General features: G+C 44.2%; 1 protein-coding gene across 1 annotated transcript in view; it reads left to right on the forward strand.

Moving 5' to 3' along the window:
• The window catches only part of si:dkeyp-84f3.5 (uncharacterized protein LOC334144 homolog), a 34,093-nt gene extending 19,637 nt beyond the window's left edge, over positions 1-14,456 (forward strand). Inside the window, exon 2 of the mRNA XM_061916045.1 lies at positions 11,826-14,456. Coding sequence (XP_061772029.1) covers positions 11,983-14,112 — 2,130 coding nt within the window. The 5' untranslated portion in view covers positions 11,826-11,982 and the 3' untranslated portion in view covers positions 14,113-14,456. The remainder of the gene's footprint in view (positions 1-11,825) is intronic.
• The last annotated feature ends 792 nt before the right edge of the window (positions 14,457-15,248 follow it).

Consider the following 15,248-nt stretch of genomic DNA (forward strand, 5'->3'; position numbering starts at 1 on the left):
ATTTTATTTGGTACATGGTGTAACTATAAGTGTGACCAATAGAGGGTAGTCACTGCAATATGACACCAGTAAACTACACCAAAACTTTAAACATTCCATTGAGAATGTAGAACATTACCCATGGTGCTTAAAAACCTGTCACGACATTGAAGCAGTAGCACTTGATTTTCTTTTTCTCTATCTTCTTGTTATGGGGCATTAGTCTTCCGTTGTTGCCATTTCTAATATAAAGTAGCGCAAAGTTCTAACTTATATCTGTCAGTAGACGCGCTATGAAAGCACTTAAAACTAACGGTGTAGTGTATTTACATAATTCAACCATGGGACTTTAGTTATTAGAGCGTTCCGCTCAGACATTTTTTCTTGATGCACATTTCTGGCTTGCTGTTGCACTAGTGAGCCACAGATGAGTATACAGTGGGGCAAAAAAGTTTTTAGTCAGCCACCGATTGTGCAAGTTCTCCCACTTAAAATGATGACAGAGGTCTGTAATTTTCATCATAAGTACACTTCAACTGTGAGAAACAGAATGTGAAAAAAAAATCCAGGAAATCACATTGTAGGAATTTTAAAGAATTTATTTGTAAATTATGGTGGAAAATAAGTATTTGGTCAACCATTCAAACAAGGAAGATCTCTGGCTCTCACAGACCTGTAACTTCTTTTTTAAGAAGCTCTTCTGTCCTCCACTCGTTACCTGTATTAATGGAACCTGTTTGAACTCGTTATCTGTGTAAAAGACACCTGTCCACAGCTTCAAACAGTCAGACTCCAAACTCCACTATGGCTAAGACCAAAGAGCTGTCAAAGGACACCAGGAAAAGATTTGTAGACCTGCACCAGACTGGGAAGAGTGAATCTACAATAGGCAAGCAGCTTGGTGTAAAAAAATCAACTGTGGGAGCAATTATCAGAAAATGGAACACATACAAGACCACTGATAATCTCCCTCTATCTGGGGCTCCACGCAAGATCTCATCCCGTGAGGTCAAAATGATCATGAGAACAGTGAGCAAAAATCCCAGAACCACACGGGGGGACCTGGTGAATGACCTGCAGAGAGCTGGGACCAATGTAACAAAGGTTACCATCAGTAACACACTACGCCGACAGGGAATCAAATCCTGCAGTGCCGGATGTTTCCCCCTGCTTAAGCCAGTGCATGTCCAGGCCCGTCTGAAGTTTGCAAGAGAGCACATGGATGATACAGCAGAGGATTGGGAGAATGTCATGTGGTCAGATGAAACCAAAATATAACTTTTTGGTATAAACTCACTCCTCTCTGAGCTGCCACCTTATCGTGGTTGAGGAGTTTGCGTGTCCCAATGATCTTAGGAGCTATGTTGTCCGGGGGATTTATGCCCCCTGGTAGGGTCTCCCAAGGCAAACAGGTCCTAGGTGAGGGATCAGACAAAGAGCAGCTCGAAGACCTTTATGAAGAAGACAAATCATGGACCCAGATTTCCCTCGTCCGGACGCGGGTCACCGGGGCGCCCCTTTGGACCCGGGCCCGGAGAAGGGGCTTGATGGCGAGCGCCTGGTGGGCGGGCCTGTTCCCAAGGGGCCCGACCGCCCACAGCCCGAAGAGGCAACGTGGGTCGCCCCTCCAATGGGCTCACCACCCATAGCAGGGGCCATAGAGGTCGGGTGCGATGTGAGCTGGGCGGCAGCCGAAGGCAGGGCACTTGGCAGTCCGATTCTCGGCTACAGAAGCTAGCTCTTGGGACCTGGAACGTCACCTCACTTGGGGGATAGGAGCCCGAGCTAGTGCGCGAAGTTGAGAAGTTCCCGCTGGATATAGTCGGACTCACTTCGACGCACAGCAAGGGCTCTGGAACCACTTCTCTCGAGGGGGGCTGGACTCTCTTCCACTCTGGCGTTGCCGGCAGTGAGAGGCGACGGGCTGGGGTGGCAATTCTTGTTTCCCCCCGGCTCAAAGCCTGCACGTTGGAGTTGTACCCGGTAGGCGAAAGGGTAGCCTCCCTCCGACTTCGGGTGGGGGGACGGGTCCTGACTATTGTTTGTGCTTACGCACCAAACAGCAGTTAAGAGTACCCACCCTTTTGGGGTACACTCGAGGGAGTACTGGAAAGTGCTGCCCCGGCTGATTCCCTTGTCCTACTGGGGGACTTCAACACTATGTTGGCAACGACAGTGAAACCTGGAGGGGCGTGATTGGGAAGAATGGCCGCCCGGATCTGAACCCGAGTGGTGTTATGTTATTGGACTTTTGTGCTTGTCACAGCTTGTCCATAACAAACACCACGTTCAAACAGAAGGGTGTCCATATGTGCACTTGGCACCAGGACACCCTAGGCCGCAGTTCCATGATCGACTTTGTAGTTGTGTCATCGGATTTGCGGCCTCATGTTTTGGACACTCGGGTGAAGAGAGGGGCGGAGCTTCCTTGATCACCACCTGGTGGTGAGTTGGCTGCGATAGTGGGGGAGGATGCCGGACAGACCTGGCAGGCCCAAACGCATTGTGGGGGTCCGCTGGGTCCATGTTCCGCACCTCTATTGTCGGGGCGGCTGTTGGAGCTGTGGCCGCAAGGTAGTTGGAGCCTGTTGGGCGGTAATCCTAAAACCCGTTGGTGGGCACCAGCGGTGAGGGATGCTGTCAAACTGAAGAAGGAGTCCTATCGGGTTCTTTTGGCTCATAGGACTCCGGAGGCAGTGGACAGGTACCGACAGGCCAAGCGGTGTGCTGCTTCAGCGGTCGCGGAGGCAAAAACTCAGACATGGGAGGAGTTCGGGGAAGCCATAGAAAACGACTTCCGGACGCCTTCGAAGCAATTCTGGACCATCATCCGCCGCCTCAGGAAGGGGAAGCAGTGCACTATCAACACTGTGTATGGTGCGAATGGTGTTCTGCTGACCTCAACTGCAGATGTTGTGGATAGGTGGAAGGAATACTTCGAAGACCTCCTCAATCCCACCAACACGTCTTCCTATTAGGAAGCAGTGCCTGGAGAATCTGTGGTGGGCTCTCCTATTTCTGGGGCTGAGGTTGTTGTGGTAGTTAAAAAGGTCCTCGGTGGCGAGGCTCCAGGGGTGGATGAGACCCGCCCGGAGTTCCTTAAGGCTCTGGATGCTGTGGGGCTGTTTTGGTTGACAAGACTCTGCAGCATTGTGTGGACATCGGGGGCGGTACCTCTGGATGTGCAGACTGGGGTGGTTGTTCCTCTCTTTAAGAAGGGGGACTGGAGGGTGTGTTCCAACTATCGTGGGATCACCCTGTTCAGCCTTCCCGGTAACGTTTTTTCAGGTGTACTGTAGAGGAGGCTACGCCAGATAGTCGAACCTCGGATTCAGGAGGAACAGTGTGGTTTTTGTCCTGGTCGTGGAACTGTTGACCAGCTCTATACCCTCGCCAGGGTTCGTGAGGGTGCATGGGAGTTTGCCCAACCAGTTTACATGTGCTTTGTGGACTCGGAGAAGGCATTAGACCGTGTCCCTCGGGAAGTCTTGTGGGGAGTGCTCAGAGAGTATGGGGTATCGGACTGTCTTATTGTGGCGGTCCGCTCTCTGTACGATTAGTGTTAGAGCTTAGTCCGCATTGCTGGCAGAAAGTCGAACACATTTCCAGTGAGGGTTGGACTCCGCCAAGGCTGTCCTTTGTCACCGATTCTGTTCATAACTTTTATGGACAGAATTTTCCAGGCGCAGTCAAGGCGTTGAGAGGTTCCGGTTTGGTGGCTGCGGGATAAGGTCTCTGCTTTTTGCAGATGATGTGGTCCTGTGGCTTCATCTGGCCGGGATCTTCAGCTCTCACTGGATCGGTTCACAGCAGAGTGTGAAGCGACCGGAATGAGAATCAGCACCTCAACGTCCGAGTCAATGGTTCTCGCCCGGAAAAGGGTGGAATGCCATCTCCAGGTTGGGGAGGAGACCCTGCCCCAAGTGGAGGAGTTCAAGTACCTAGGATTCTTGTTCACGAGTGAGGGAAGAGTGGATCGTGACATCAACAGGTGGATCGGTGCGGCGTCTTCAGTAATGCGGACGTTGATCCGTTGTGGTGAAGAAGGAGCTGAGTTGAAAGGCAAAGCTCTCAATTTACTGGTCGATCTACGTTCCCATCCTCACCTATGGTCATGAGCTTTGGGTCATGACCGAAAGGATAAGATCACGGGTACAAGCGGCCGAAATGAGTTTCCTCTCGCCATGTGGCGGGCTCTCCCTTAGAGATAGGGTGAGAAGCTCTGCCATCTGGGAGGACCCCAAAGTAAAGCCGCTGCTCCTCCACATCGAGAGGAGCCAGATGAGGTGGTTCGGGCATCTGGTCAGGATGCCACCCGAACGCCTCCCTAGGGAGGTGTTTAGGGCACGTCCAACCGGTAGGAGGCCACGGGGAAGACCCAGGACACGTTGGGAAGACTATGTCTCCCGGCTGGCCTGGGAACTCCTCGGGATCCCCCGGGAAGAGCTAGATGAAGTGGCTGGGGAGAGGAAAGTCTGGGCTTCCCTGCTTAGGCTGCTGCCCCCGCTACCCGGCCTCGGATAAGCGGAAGAAGATGGATGGATGGGTATAAATTCAACTCGTCGTGTTTGGAGGAAGAAGATTACTGAGTTGCATCCCAAGAACACCAACCTACTGTGAAGCATGGGGGTATAAACATCATGCTTTGGGGCTGTTTTTCTGCTAAGAGGACAGGACGATTGATCCGTGTTAAGGAAAGAATGAATGGGGCCATGTATCGTGAGATTTTGAGCCAAAACCTCCTTCCATCAGTGAGAGCTTTGAATGGTTGACCAAATACTTATTTTCCACCATAATTTACAAATAAATTCTTTAAAATTCCTACAATGTGAATTCCTGGATTTTTTTTCACATTCTGTCTCACACAGTTGAAGTGTGCAGACCTCTGTCATCATTTCAAGTGGGAGAACTTGCACAATCTGTGGCTGACCTAATACTTTTTGGCCCCATTGTATGCTCCTCTGTTGTTGATTTATGTTTAGTCCGAACGTCATTAGAACTGTTAGCTCCATATTTTGACACTACTTCGACTCCTGTCCTTGCACGCTACACCGGTACAACAAAGATGACGGGGAGAAGACGCTGTCGAAGGTGAGCCACGTAAATAAGACTGCCAAACGGCGCATCCTGAAGCGACTGTCAGAAAGTGACTTGAAGATTGTCTGGAAAACATAATCCATGTAACGTTTTGACCAAAGAACCATCATTAGAAAGTGTTTTAAATTCAGAAAAAAATCATATGTGAATGTTGTCTATCTGTGTTGGCTCTGCGATGAGATGGCGACTTGTCAATGGTGTACACCGCCTTCCGCCCGAATACAGCCGAGATAGGTTCCAGTACCCTCCCGTGACCGCGAACGGGACAAGTGGTAGGAAATGGATGGATGGATGACCCCTTTAATGCACCCCTTTTAGTACGCCCTATGGTCCGGAAAATACCGTAATGAAAATAGAAACTGTGATGGCTTTCGCCCAATCGATAGAGAAACTTTCTTTTTCTTTTATTTTTGAGCACCAGGTCTGCTCTTCTATTTCTTTTTTTTTCACAGATTTGGATTCAGTTCCTGATTTTCAGACTCTTACATTCTCACCAAGGAAAAATCAGAGACTGTTTTAAATACTCCTGTATTACACAAAAAACCCAGACACTGTCCCAAACTGTTATCCTTTCTCCCATTTCTGGCATTCCCTGAAAGTTTTCAGATAGACAGACAGCATCTTACCTTCTTACCGAGGAAAAGTTGGAGACTGTTTTGAAGCGGCTTCACGGTGGAAGAGGGGTTAGTGCGTCTGCCTCACAATGCGAAGGTCCTGAGTAGTCAGGGTTCAATCCCGGGCTCGAGATCTTTCTGTGTGGAGTATACATGTCCTCCCCGTGAATGTGTGGGTTCCCTCTGGATACTCCGGCTTCCTCCCACCTCCAAAGACATGCACCTGGGGATAGGTTGATGGGCAATACTAAATTGGCCGTAGTGTGTGAATGTGAGTGCTAATGTTGTCTGTCTATCTGTGTGGGCCCTGTGTTGAGGTGGCGACTTGTCCAGAGTGTATATGCCTTCCGCCCGATTGTAGCTGAGATAGGCACCAGCGCTCCCTGCGACCATAACGGGAATAAGCGGTAGAAAATGGATGGATGCATGTTTTGAATACTCCTGTATCACAATCCAGACCTAGTCCCAAAATGTAATACCTTCTCACATTTCTGACATTTCCTGAAATTTTTCAAATAGACAGACAGATCCAGCTAATACATAACCTCTTAGCGCAGTTAATTAATCAAAGGATAAGTGAGATTGGGCATGTCTGTGAATGTGTTTTGTTCGTTTGTCGCTTCCCAACAGGGTGCAAAAAGGTTTACTCTTTGCCTTGGTGTCAGCAGCTGGGCGTTCTTGTCATAGCGAAATGAGATCAACGGCGTGAACACTCTTGTCAGTTATCCACTCTATTTGTCTCTGTGAGGAGAGGCTGGACCATGGTCTCTAGCATATACACACCAAGAAGTTTAGCCTTGTACCGTAAATATAAGGTAGCATAAAATCAGAATCAAAATCACTTTATTAATCCCTGAGGGGAAATTAAGATTAATCATCGTAGTCATTACCAGGAAACTCCAAAATATAATTAAATTAGATTTATTTGTCATTGTGGGCTACACAACAAAACTTTGTTTGAACAATCTTACTAGCAGCATTACTAAAAAAAACCAACTAAATAGATACATATGTTTAAATGTTTATTGTGTTAAAAATATATATGGTAAAATGCGTTAAATACAATAAAAGACACAGAAGGTAAAAACAGTCAATTATTGCTCAATCATTCTTGGGTATGTGGCTTATCTCTGCAGTCGGTCCGCTGCTCTGGGGAAAAAGCCGAATTTGAGTCTGTATGTGTGCGTGCTTGGGGTTCTTACTCTGCCCTAAGGAAGGGTGGTGAAGGTGTGAGGGACCTTGCCTTATTTTTGATGTCCGTGTGAGGAGACGTTCTGAGTGGATGTTTCCCAGGTTTAGTAGGGGGGAGCTGATTATCCCTTTGACAGTCCTGACTACACGCTGCAGGTTCTTTTTCTCTGCAGCTGTTGTATCACACAGTACAGCAGATTGTGAGAATGCTCTCATACAGTATGTGCAGTGGGAGCAAGCTGGTCAAACGTTTCCCAGGAAGCCTGTTCTTTTTCAGAGTCCTTAGAAAATGAGCCTCTTCTGGCCTCTGATTATGTGTTCAAGCTCCAGGTCAGGTCATCGATGTTCAACCCCAGAAACTTTAAGCTTGTCACTTACACTTCCTTTCCTGTGGATTTTTGCTTTTCCTTATGTCAATTAAAATGTTCATTTGTTTAAATGAGGTTTTGGCCTTTCTTTTATGTGTACACTGTCTGTACCTTTTCTCTTCTAAACGCTTGTTGCTTATTCCATCCTGAAAGTTTCATGAAAATCTGCCCCTTAACACTTTACGTTATGTTGTCAACTGACTCATTGACGGAGGGACAAACCCTGGCAATCACAAACTCCTGATAAAGGCAGTCATTCGTCAGGCAAAAAGTAATAACTACCATCTACATTTAAAAAAGCATTTTAACATTGACAGCTTAGTAAAGCCCACTGAGTCACATTTTGCATGGACAAAAGTCTTGTCGCCTTGTCATATGATACACCCAATCCTAAATTACAGCCTCACCTGTGATCATAATTGATTAGTCAATTAGTGGGTTTGTATACAAAGAAACCCAGCACACCAGACTTTCACATCAAAATCAAACTTGACCTCTGACAACATGCCTAGGATTCACCCTGAGACCAAAGTATTGATTATCCAAGGCTGAAGACCAGGTCCCCTGCTGTGGTGGCTGACACCTTCAATGTGTCTCAGCGTCATGTACAAAGAATAAGAAAAAGATTGGAAGAGACCAGAGATGTTTTTGACAAGCCCAGGTCCCGCAAGACAACTGCTTGGGAGGACCATCTGTTGGCTTGAAAATACAAGGCCAGCCCCTTTTCCACTTCAGCAGAGCTGTAATAATAATGGATTAGATTTATATCGCGCTTTTCTATTGTTAGATACTCAAAGCGCTCACAGAGAAGTGGAAACCCATCATTCATTCACACCTGGTGGTGGTAAGCTACATCTGTAGCCACAGCTGCCCTGGGGTAGACTGACGGAAGCGTGGCTGCCAGTTTGTGCCTACGGCCCCTCCGACCACCACCAATCATCCATTCATCATTCATTCAACAGTGTGAGCCGCACCGGAGGCAAGGGTGAAGTGTCCTGCCCAAGGACACAACGGCAGCGATTTGGATGTCAATAGGTGGGAAGCGAACCTGCACCCCTCAGGTTTCTGGCACGGCCGCTCTACCCACTACGCCATGCCGCCCCAGCTACATCAGATCTGGTCACCTCATCTACCAGTGTCAACTAAAACAGTTTGTAGAAATATGTCTCGAAATGGCCTCCATTGTCGAATCAGTGCCCAGAAACCAGCACTAAACAAAAGGCTAATTAAAAAAAATTGTGGCATTTGCCTGCTAAAAGGATGGACCATGGAAAAGTGGCAGAAGGTGAAATTGTTAGATGAATCTTTCGATGGAATTACATCACAGCCGCCGCAAATATTGCAGGAGATCTACTGGAGCCTGCACGGATCCGAGATTCACCCAAAAAACAGTTAAGTTTGATGGCGGAAAATCATGGTCTGGGGTTACATCCAGTATGGAAGTGTGCGAGAGAATAGCAAGGTCTAAGGCAATATCCATAGCCTGAATATCAAGAAGAAATAGCTTATTCTTACGTACCCAACCACAAAGGCGGTCAAATTTTGCAGCAGAATGGTGGTTGATTGCATACTCCCATCTCTATGTCGAAGTTCCTCAAGGCAAAGAAGATTAAGGTGCTCCAGGACTGACCAATCCAGTCACCAGACATGAACATAATTGAGCATGTCTAGGGTATAATGAAATAGGAAGCATGGAAGACGAAACCAAATAATTTTAATGAACTCTGGGAGGCATGTAAGACTGTTTTCTTTGCTATTCCTGATCACTTCATCGATAAATTGTATGAATCATTGTTGAACCGTATGGATGCAGTCCTTCAAGCTCATGGAAGTCATACAAGATATTAAATATGGATCTCACAGCACCACTACTTTAGTTCCCTGATGTTATGCAACATATTTTTGTATTTGAAGTACCGTATTTTTCGGACTATAAGTCACAGTCTTCTCCACAGTCCAACGGCCAAAACCCCCCCCAAAAAAAAAAAAAAAATATATATATATATATATATATATATATATATATATATATTTTATAGTTCGGCCAAGTCTCACCCCCAAACTACAAAAAAAAACGCGACTTATAGTCCGAAATTTTTTTACATTCATCTCTGTAGGTGACAAAAATTTTGTCTTACCAAAATCTGACTTTTCTGTGTTCACTAAATGATTACTCATTTTTCAGTGAAGCAAATGTATTTTGTATCCCTTCATCCATTGCAGGGCCAACATAGATAGACAGACTACATTGTATTAAACATAATTTGGGAGGGTTTTAACTTTCTTATGAGCCATTTCTGAAACCAATGGATTAATTCAAATGTTGGTTATAAGCTGTTGTTTCGACAAAATGGATAAGTGAAAAGACTTTTGTCAGGGACTGTAAAAACAAAGTTGAGCTGGTAGAATTTTGTTGAAATGATAGTAAAAGCTATTTTCCACACCACATTCTCCTTATGCTTGACATGCCTTCCATTCAAATGCACCCGCATCACAGACATGTAGCTGTGGGAAGCAAGGTCCTTTTCTGCTCGGAAAAATACAACCGATGATGAAGTGGCGACTTGTCCAGGGTGTACACCGCCTTTTGCCCGAACGCAGCTGAGATAGGCTCCAACACCCCCCGTGACCTCGAATGGGACAAGCGGTAGAAAATGGTTGGATGGATCGATGGATGTCACCGAATCAAAAAATAATTTGTCGGTGACAAATTATATTATCGATTTTCTTCAACAACGTAGGGTAATTGTAGCACCCCCTTGTATCACAAAGGGTTTGTAGGGTTGTGGTTGGCATGGGGGGGGGTCTCAGCACATGTAACCTGACTCATTCATAGACTGCGTGGCTCGGTTGGGAGAGTGGCCGTGCCAGCAACTTGAGTTTGTGGTTCGATCCCCTAGTCACGTCTGTTGTGTCCTTGAGTAAGACACTTCATCCTTGCTCCTGATGGGTTGTGGGCCTTGCATGACAGCTCCCACCATCAGTGCGAATGAGTGTGTGGATGTGGAAATAGTGTCAGAGCGCTTTGAGTACCTTGAAGGTAGAAAAGCGTGATACAAGTGTAACCCATTTTCCATTTACTTGGCTTCCACGTTCTTCCTGGCCTTGTGGTGGGTTTGCTTGCTCCTAGCTGTTTTGGCTGAGGTTATTCCTGGCATATTGGCAGATCTGGCTCCTCGGTTATTTGTGGTACTTTGGGGCCTGCACTCTGTGCACACTGCACCATTAAAACAAAAATGTTTTGATGAGAAAAAATAAAATATCAATAAAAATACTTAATTATGGCTTACATACCTGATACTATATTAGGTATTGATATTTGCCTCGATCACTCCTACTTTACATTGAAGCTTAAGCGGTTAGCATGGTTTTGTGTTCTGCGAAATGTTTAGCATGCCTAGCCATTCCTTGTTCTCTATTTCTTACTTACTTATAAGAACGGTTTCTTTTCCGGAATAAAGGCGAGTATTCATAGTATATGCGAGTATTCATATTATATGTGGCACTGCACTGTTGATAGATATTTGTCGCACTGAGACGTTGTCGCATAATTTACAGATTGTTCTCAAATTCTACCTGGTGTTCATGCAAAACAAGCAGAACCCTCCTGGAATTGCACAGCCACAGCAGAAAGTCCTCTCGAAAATTAGTGGTAAGCCCTCTGAGGGAATCATGTATACACTGGATATGTTATAAAAACCAAATATGTTATAAAAACCAAATAGGAAAAACATGGATATGTGTAAGTAACTCTTGATTATTGCCGGTCCTTTTTTTTTACGGTTTCTCTTTTCAGTTGTAAGCCCTCTGAGGGAATCATGTATACACTGGATATGTTATAAAAACCAAATATGTTATAAAAACCAAATAGGAAAAACATGGATATGTGTAAGTAACTCTTGATTATTGCCGGTCCTTTTTTTTTACGGTTTCTTTTTTCAGTCACAACATCAACCATAACAATGCTACTTCTAGTACTTATACCAACAGTTCTATGCCGTCAGTTCAAAGATTGTTTAAAGGTACACTGGAAGTCACACAAGTGTGCACGGCGAGCCAACCACCCGTACGCTGGCGTCTCAACACAGGGGTATTATCATATAACTATTTAACTTACTAGCATGTAGGCTACACAGTAAGGAGTTCAAACCTCAGTTTTGACCTCTCTGTGCGGAGTTCTATGTTCTCCCTGTGGATTTTTTACGGGTATTCTGGCTTCCTCCTACATGTTTGGGCAATTGAAGACTTTAAAATTGTCCATTAGTATGAATGTAAGTATGCATGGTTGCTTGTCTATAAGTGCCTTGCGATTGGCTGGCGACCAGTCTATGGTGTAGCCCGCCTATTGCACAAGGTTAGCAGGGTTAGGCTCCAGCTTTCTTGCGACCCTAGTGAAGATAAGCGGTGTAAAAAATGGATGGATGGTTAGTCCTAATATTTTACAGGTCTGCCAGTAAAATTCTAAAGACCGACTGGTCAATCTCCATCAACGTGTTAGCGACCCCTGTCCTAAAGCAATATAATCACAATAGTTATTTAAACATTAAATGATTTGTATCCCATTTTTGTCTTTCAGATAAAGGAAAACCAAAACGGAAGTGGACGTGCTACCTGGAGGGACACATTTTGAGGCCAAGTTTGTTGAAATACTGTAGACTCTTTTTGTCCCACCCATGGAAATCTTTTTTCGTGAGAGTCTGAAAAAATTTCACTTGGTGTCTGTTTGAAAAGTGATGCCTTCAGCACATGGACCACATAATTTCATCATGGAAAGGCAGAAATCAAGTAATTTCTCTTCACCACCACTTGGTGGAGAAGCTAGTACCTTCATCTGCACAGAGTGTGGCGATGGGTTCCTTCATTACACTCAAGTTATCGCTCACATGACCATCCATGGACCTTTAGAATCCTTTTCCTTTGATGGCTCATCCAACGGGTTTGAAGTCCCTCGGGAATATGTGCTACAAGAAAATGGCACATTGGCAGTAGTAAATGGCTTTTCAGTGTTACAATCTTCTCCAAAACCAGCATCTCCTGAAGCTTTGCCTCACTTACCATCTGCTCCTCCTAAACCACCATCTCCAAATCCCCAAGTTCAAATCCAAAAACCACAGTTGTCCAATGCAGATGTCAATATACCAAGGCCATCACCGTTGAATATTGAAAAGCCTCAGAAAGGCCATTATCGCTGCGAAATATGTAGTAAATCGTTCAACACCCTGCAGAGTTTACGTCGTCACCAGCAGTATAATAACACAGAGGAAGGTTACAAATGTACTTTGTGCTGCAAGGCTTTTGTGAGTAGACTACAACTGAAAGCACACTTCCAGGACCATGCAAGGCAACCATTTCACTGCTGCAGTCATTGTGGAAAGCGATTTGTTAAAGCGTATGCTTTGGTTGCTCATGAAAAAGAAAATCACCTCATCACCAGTGCTGGTAATGCGGAGAATAATGGAGAAAAGCCTTTGAAAAAAACGTATCCATGTCGGATGTGCAAGTTACATTTCTTTTGGATATCAGATTTTCAAACCCATACACTGAATCACTGCAAAGGTAGAGAGCTTAACACAAACAACAGTGACAGACCTCTGGAAAACTGCTACAGTAATGGCACAATTTTTGACATTGAAAATGGTAATGAAGATGTTGGTGATAATACGAGTCAGATCGACATATCATACAAATGTGGTTTTTGTGGGGACCATTTCCAAAAACTAACAGCCCTTAAGAAGCATCGTCTGACGCATCAGACACAGGAGGAAATAGATCTGCTGGATCAAGACTCCTTAATCCCTAAACGAAAAATAAAGCCTAGATCTAGACGTAGAAGGGCAAGCCAAAATGGAAAGCTGTTCTCCTGCAAACTCTGTCCAAGAGTTTTCAATCATTCAAGTAGTTTGTCAAGGCACATGAGGTACCATAAAGGAACAATGCATCTATGTACACTCTGTGGTAGACGTTTCCCTCAGCGCTGTGATCTCACACATCATGTAGCTCGGTTTCACAAAGACAATGAACGAACAGCACAGGATGGGAAACAAGAATCAGGGAAACAAGGCCGGGCCAATTACAAGTGTCTAGAATGCGGGAAGACATTTGGGCTGATGTATGTTTACCAGCGACACTTGACATATCACAAAAAAGGTCGTAATAAGTGTCACTTATGTTCAGCTCATTTCATGACGGCTTCAGCACTTGGAGTTCACCTCCAGAATCACCCAAACGGTGAATCAAAATGTGATGTGGACATGTTCTCTCAGGTCAGTGACACAGATGTCAATTCTGCCCTGGTCACGAAGAGTAATGCAGACTACATAGAAGAGGAGGACATGGTTGACCATACCCCAAATGATAAAAGGCATGTGGACAATATGGAGGAGGATGACTTGGTTGACAGTAGTCCAAATGACATGAGTCATGTAGACAATAAAAAGGAGGACATGCTTGACCATACACCAAATGACAAAAGTCATATGGACAATATGGACGAGGAAGACATTGCCAACTGTAGTCAAAACAACAAGAGTCATTTGGACAATATAGAGAATGATGTCTTGGTCAAACATACCCCAAATGAAAAGGGTCCTGTGGACAATATAGAGAAGGATGACTTGGTCGACCATACCCCAAAGGAAAAGGGTCCTGTGGACAATATAGAGGAGGATGATTTGGTCGATCACAGCCCAAACAGCAAGAGTCATGTGGACAATATAGAATATAATGACATGGTTGACCGTACCCCAAACAACAAAGAAAATTCAGAGGTTCTTTATGAATGTACTGAGTGCACAGAGACATTCTCATGCTCTGAAACCTTTCTTCAACACCAGACTTCTCATGTATCCAAAAATAATAGTTAAATATGATGATTTTGGTCAGGAATTGCTCAATTTCCTTAGATAGATGCTTTATTAACCTCAAAATATAATTCGCAAACAATGCATACTATTTCATTTCTATATGAAGATTGTAATGATAATAAAAGTTTTATATGATTTTCTGTGGCATTCAAAATGAGTAACAGAGCTTTCTGATTTTTTTAAATAAAAAATATCACCAACTGACTGGAGACATTACAAATGTTAAGTGTTGCAATGATAACCTAGCCCTGTGATTTTAATGTTTAATTTGTATGTATCTTTACCTTTTTTAGGTTTTTTTTTTTTTTTTAAATGTTTCCATTAAATGTGTATCGATATTCCTGGATTTTCGCCACCTGTTTTTCTTATTCCTCAATGGTCATGATATGACAGTATACATTTCAAGTAACTGTCATGTTTCTTTTGGCAGTGTCTTACACTAATTGGTTACAAAAATGCAAGTATATTTTTGATGTTTGGCCCCATTTACCAAACATATTCCAAATCCCTTCGCATGCATTCTGTGGCTAAACATATAGTTACTACTTTGCTTATCTGCTCTATGGCCAAGTGTGGGACGGTGAGCTTTTCATCATAGAATGTGTTTGGAGCCCGCCTTACTCTCGTAAAAAAAAAAAATTAAGCATGTTTTATAAATTTATGTAACTGAAGTTAGCTGTTCTGCCGCTCCTGAAATCGTCTGGCTCCTCATACATAATTGTTTTCCTTATTCTTAGCTTCAAATATTGTTTTCCTTCTGAATTCATGCGCATACACACTTTACTGTTATTTGCGGTAGGTGCACAATTATAACAGTTGCATCAGTTATCAGCAACAAATGTATTTTCTTTCATAGAAAGAGTCTCGATATGGACATGACCTTGAAGGCACTACTTCATGCTCATAACCTCTGCCAAAGCTGTAATGTTTTTGGTTGTGGTGTATGTTTTTACATTATTAAACATTTGGTGCAGATAAAAACACTGTTTCAATATTATAACTATTTTTGTATTGGTAAAATATAACTGCATTTAAAATTCCATGGGAGATGAATGACTATTATTTGTTTGGCAGTTGTTAACTTACCAATTTACCACCACCAAAAGACTGGAATGAAACACTTAATGGGTACGACA

The sequence above is a fragment of the Nerophis ophidion genome, linkage group LG11 (genome assembly GCF_033978795.1).
Source record: "Nerophis ophidion isolate RoL-2023_Sa linkage group LG11, RoL_Noph_v1.0, whole genome shotgun sequence".
Taxonomy (NCBI): Eukaryota; Metazoa; Chordata; class Actinopteri; order Syngnathiformes; family Syngnathidae; genus Nerophis; species Nerophis ophidion.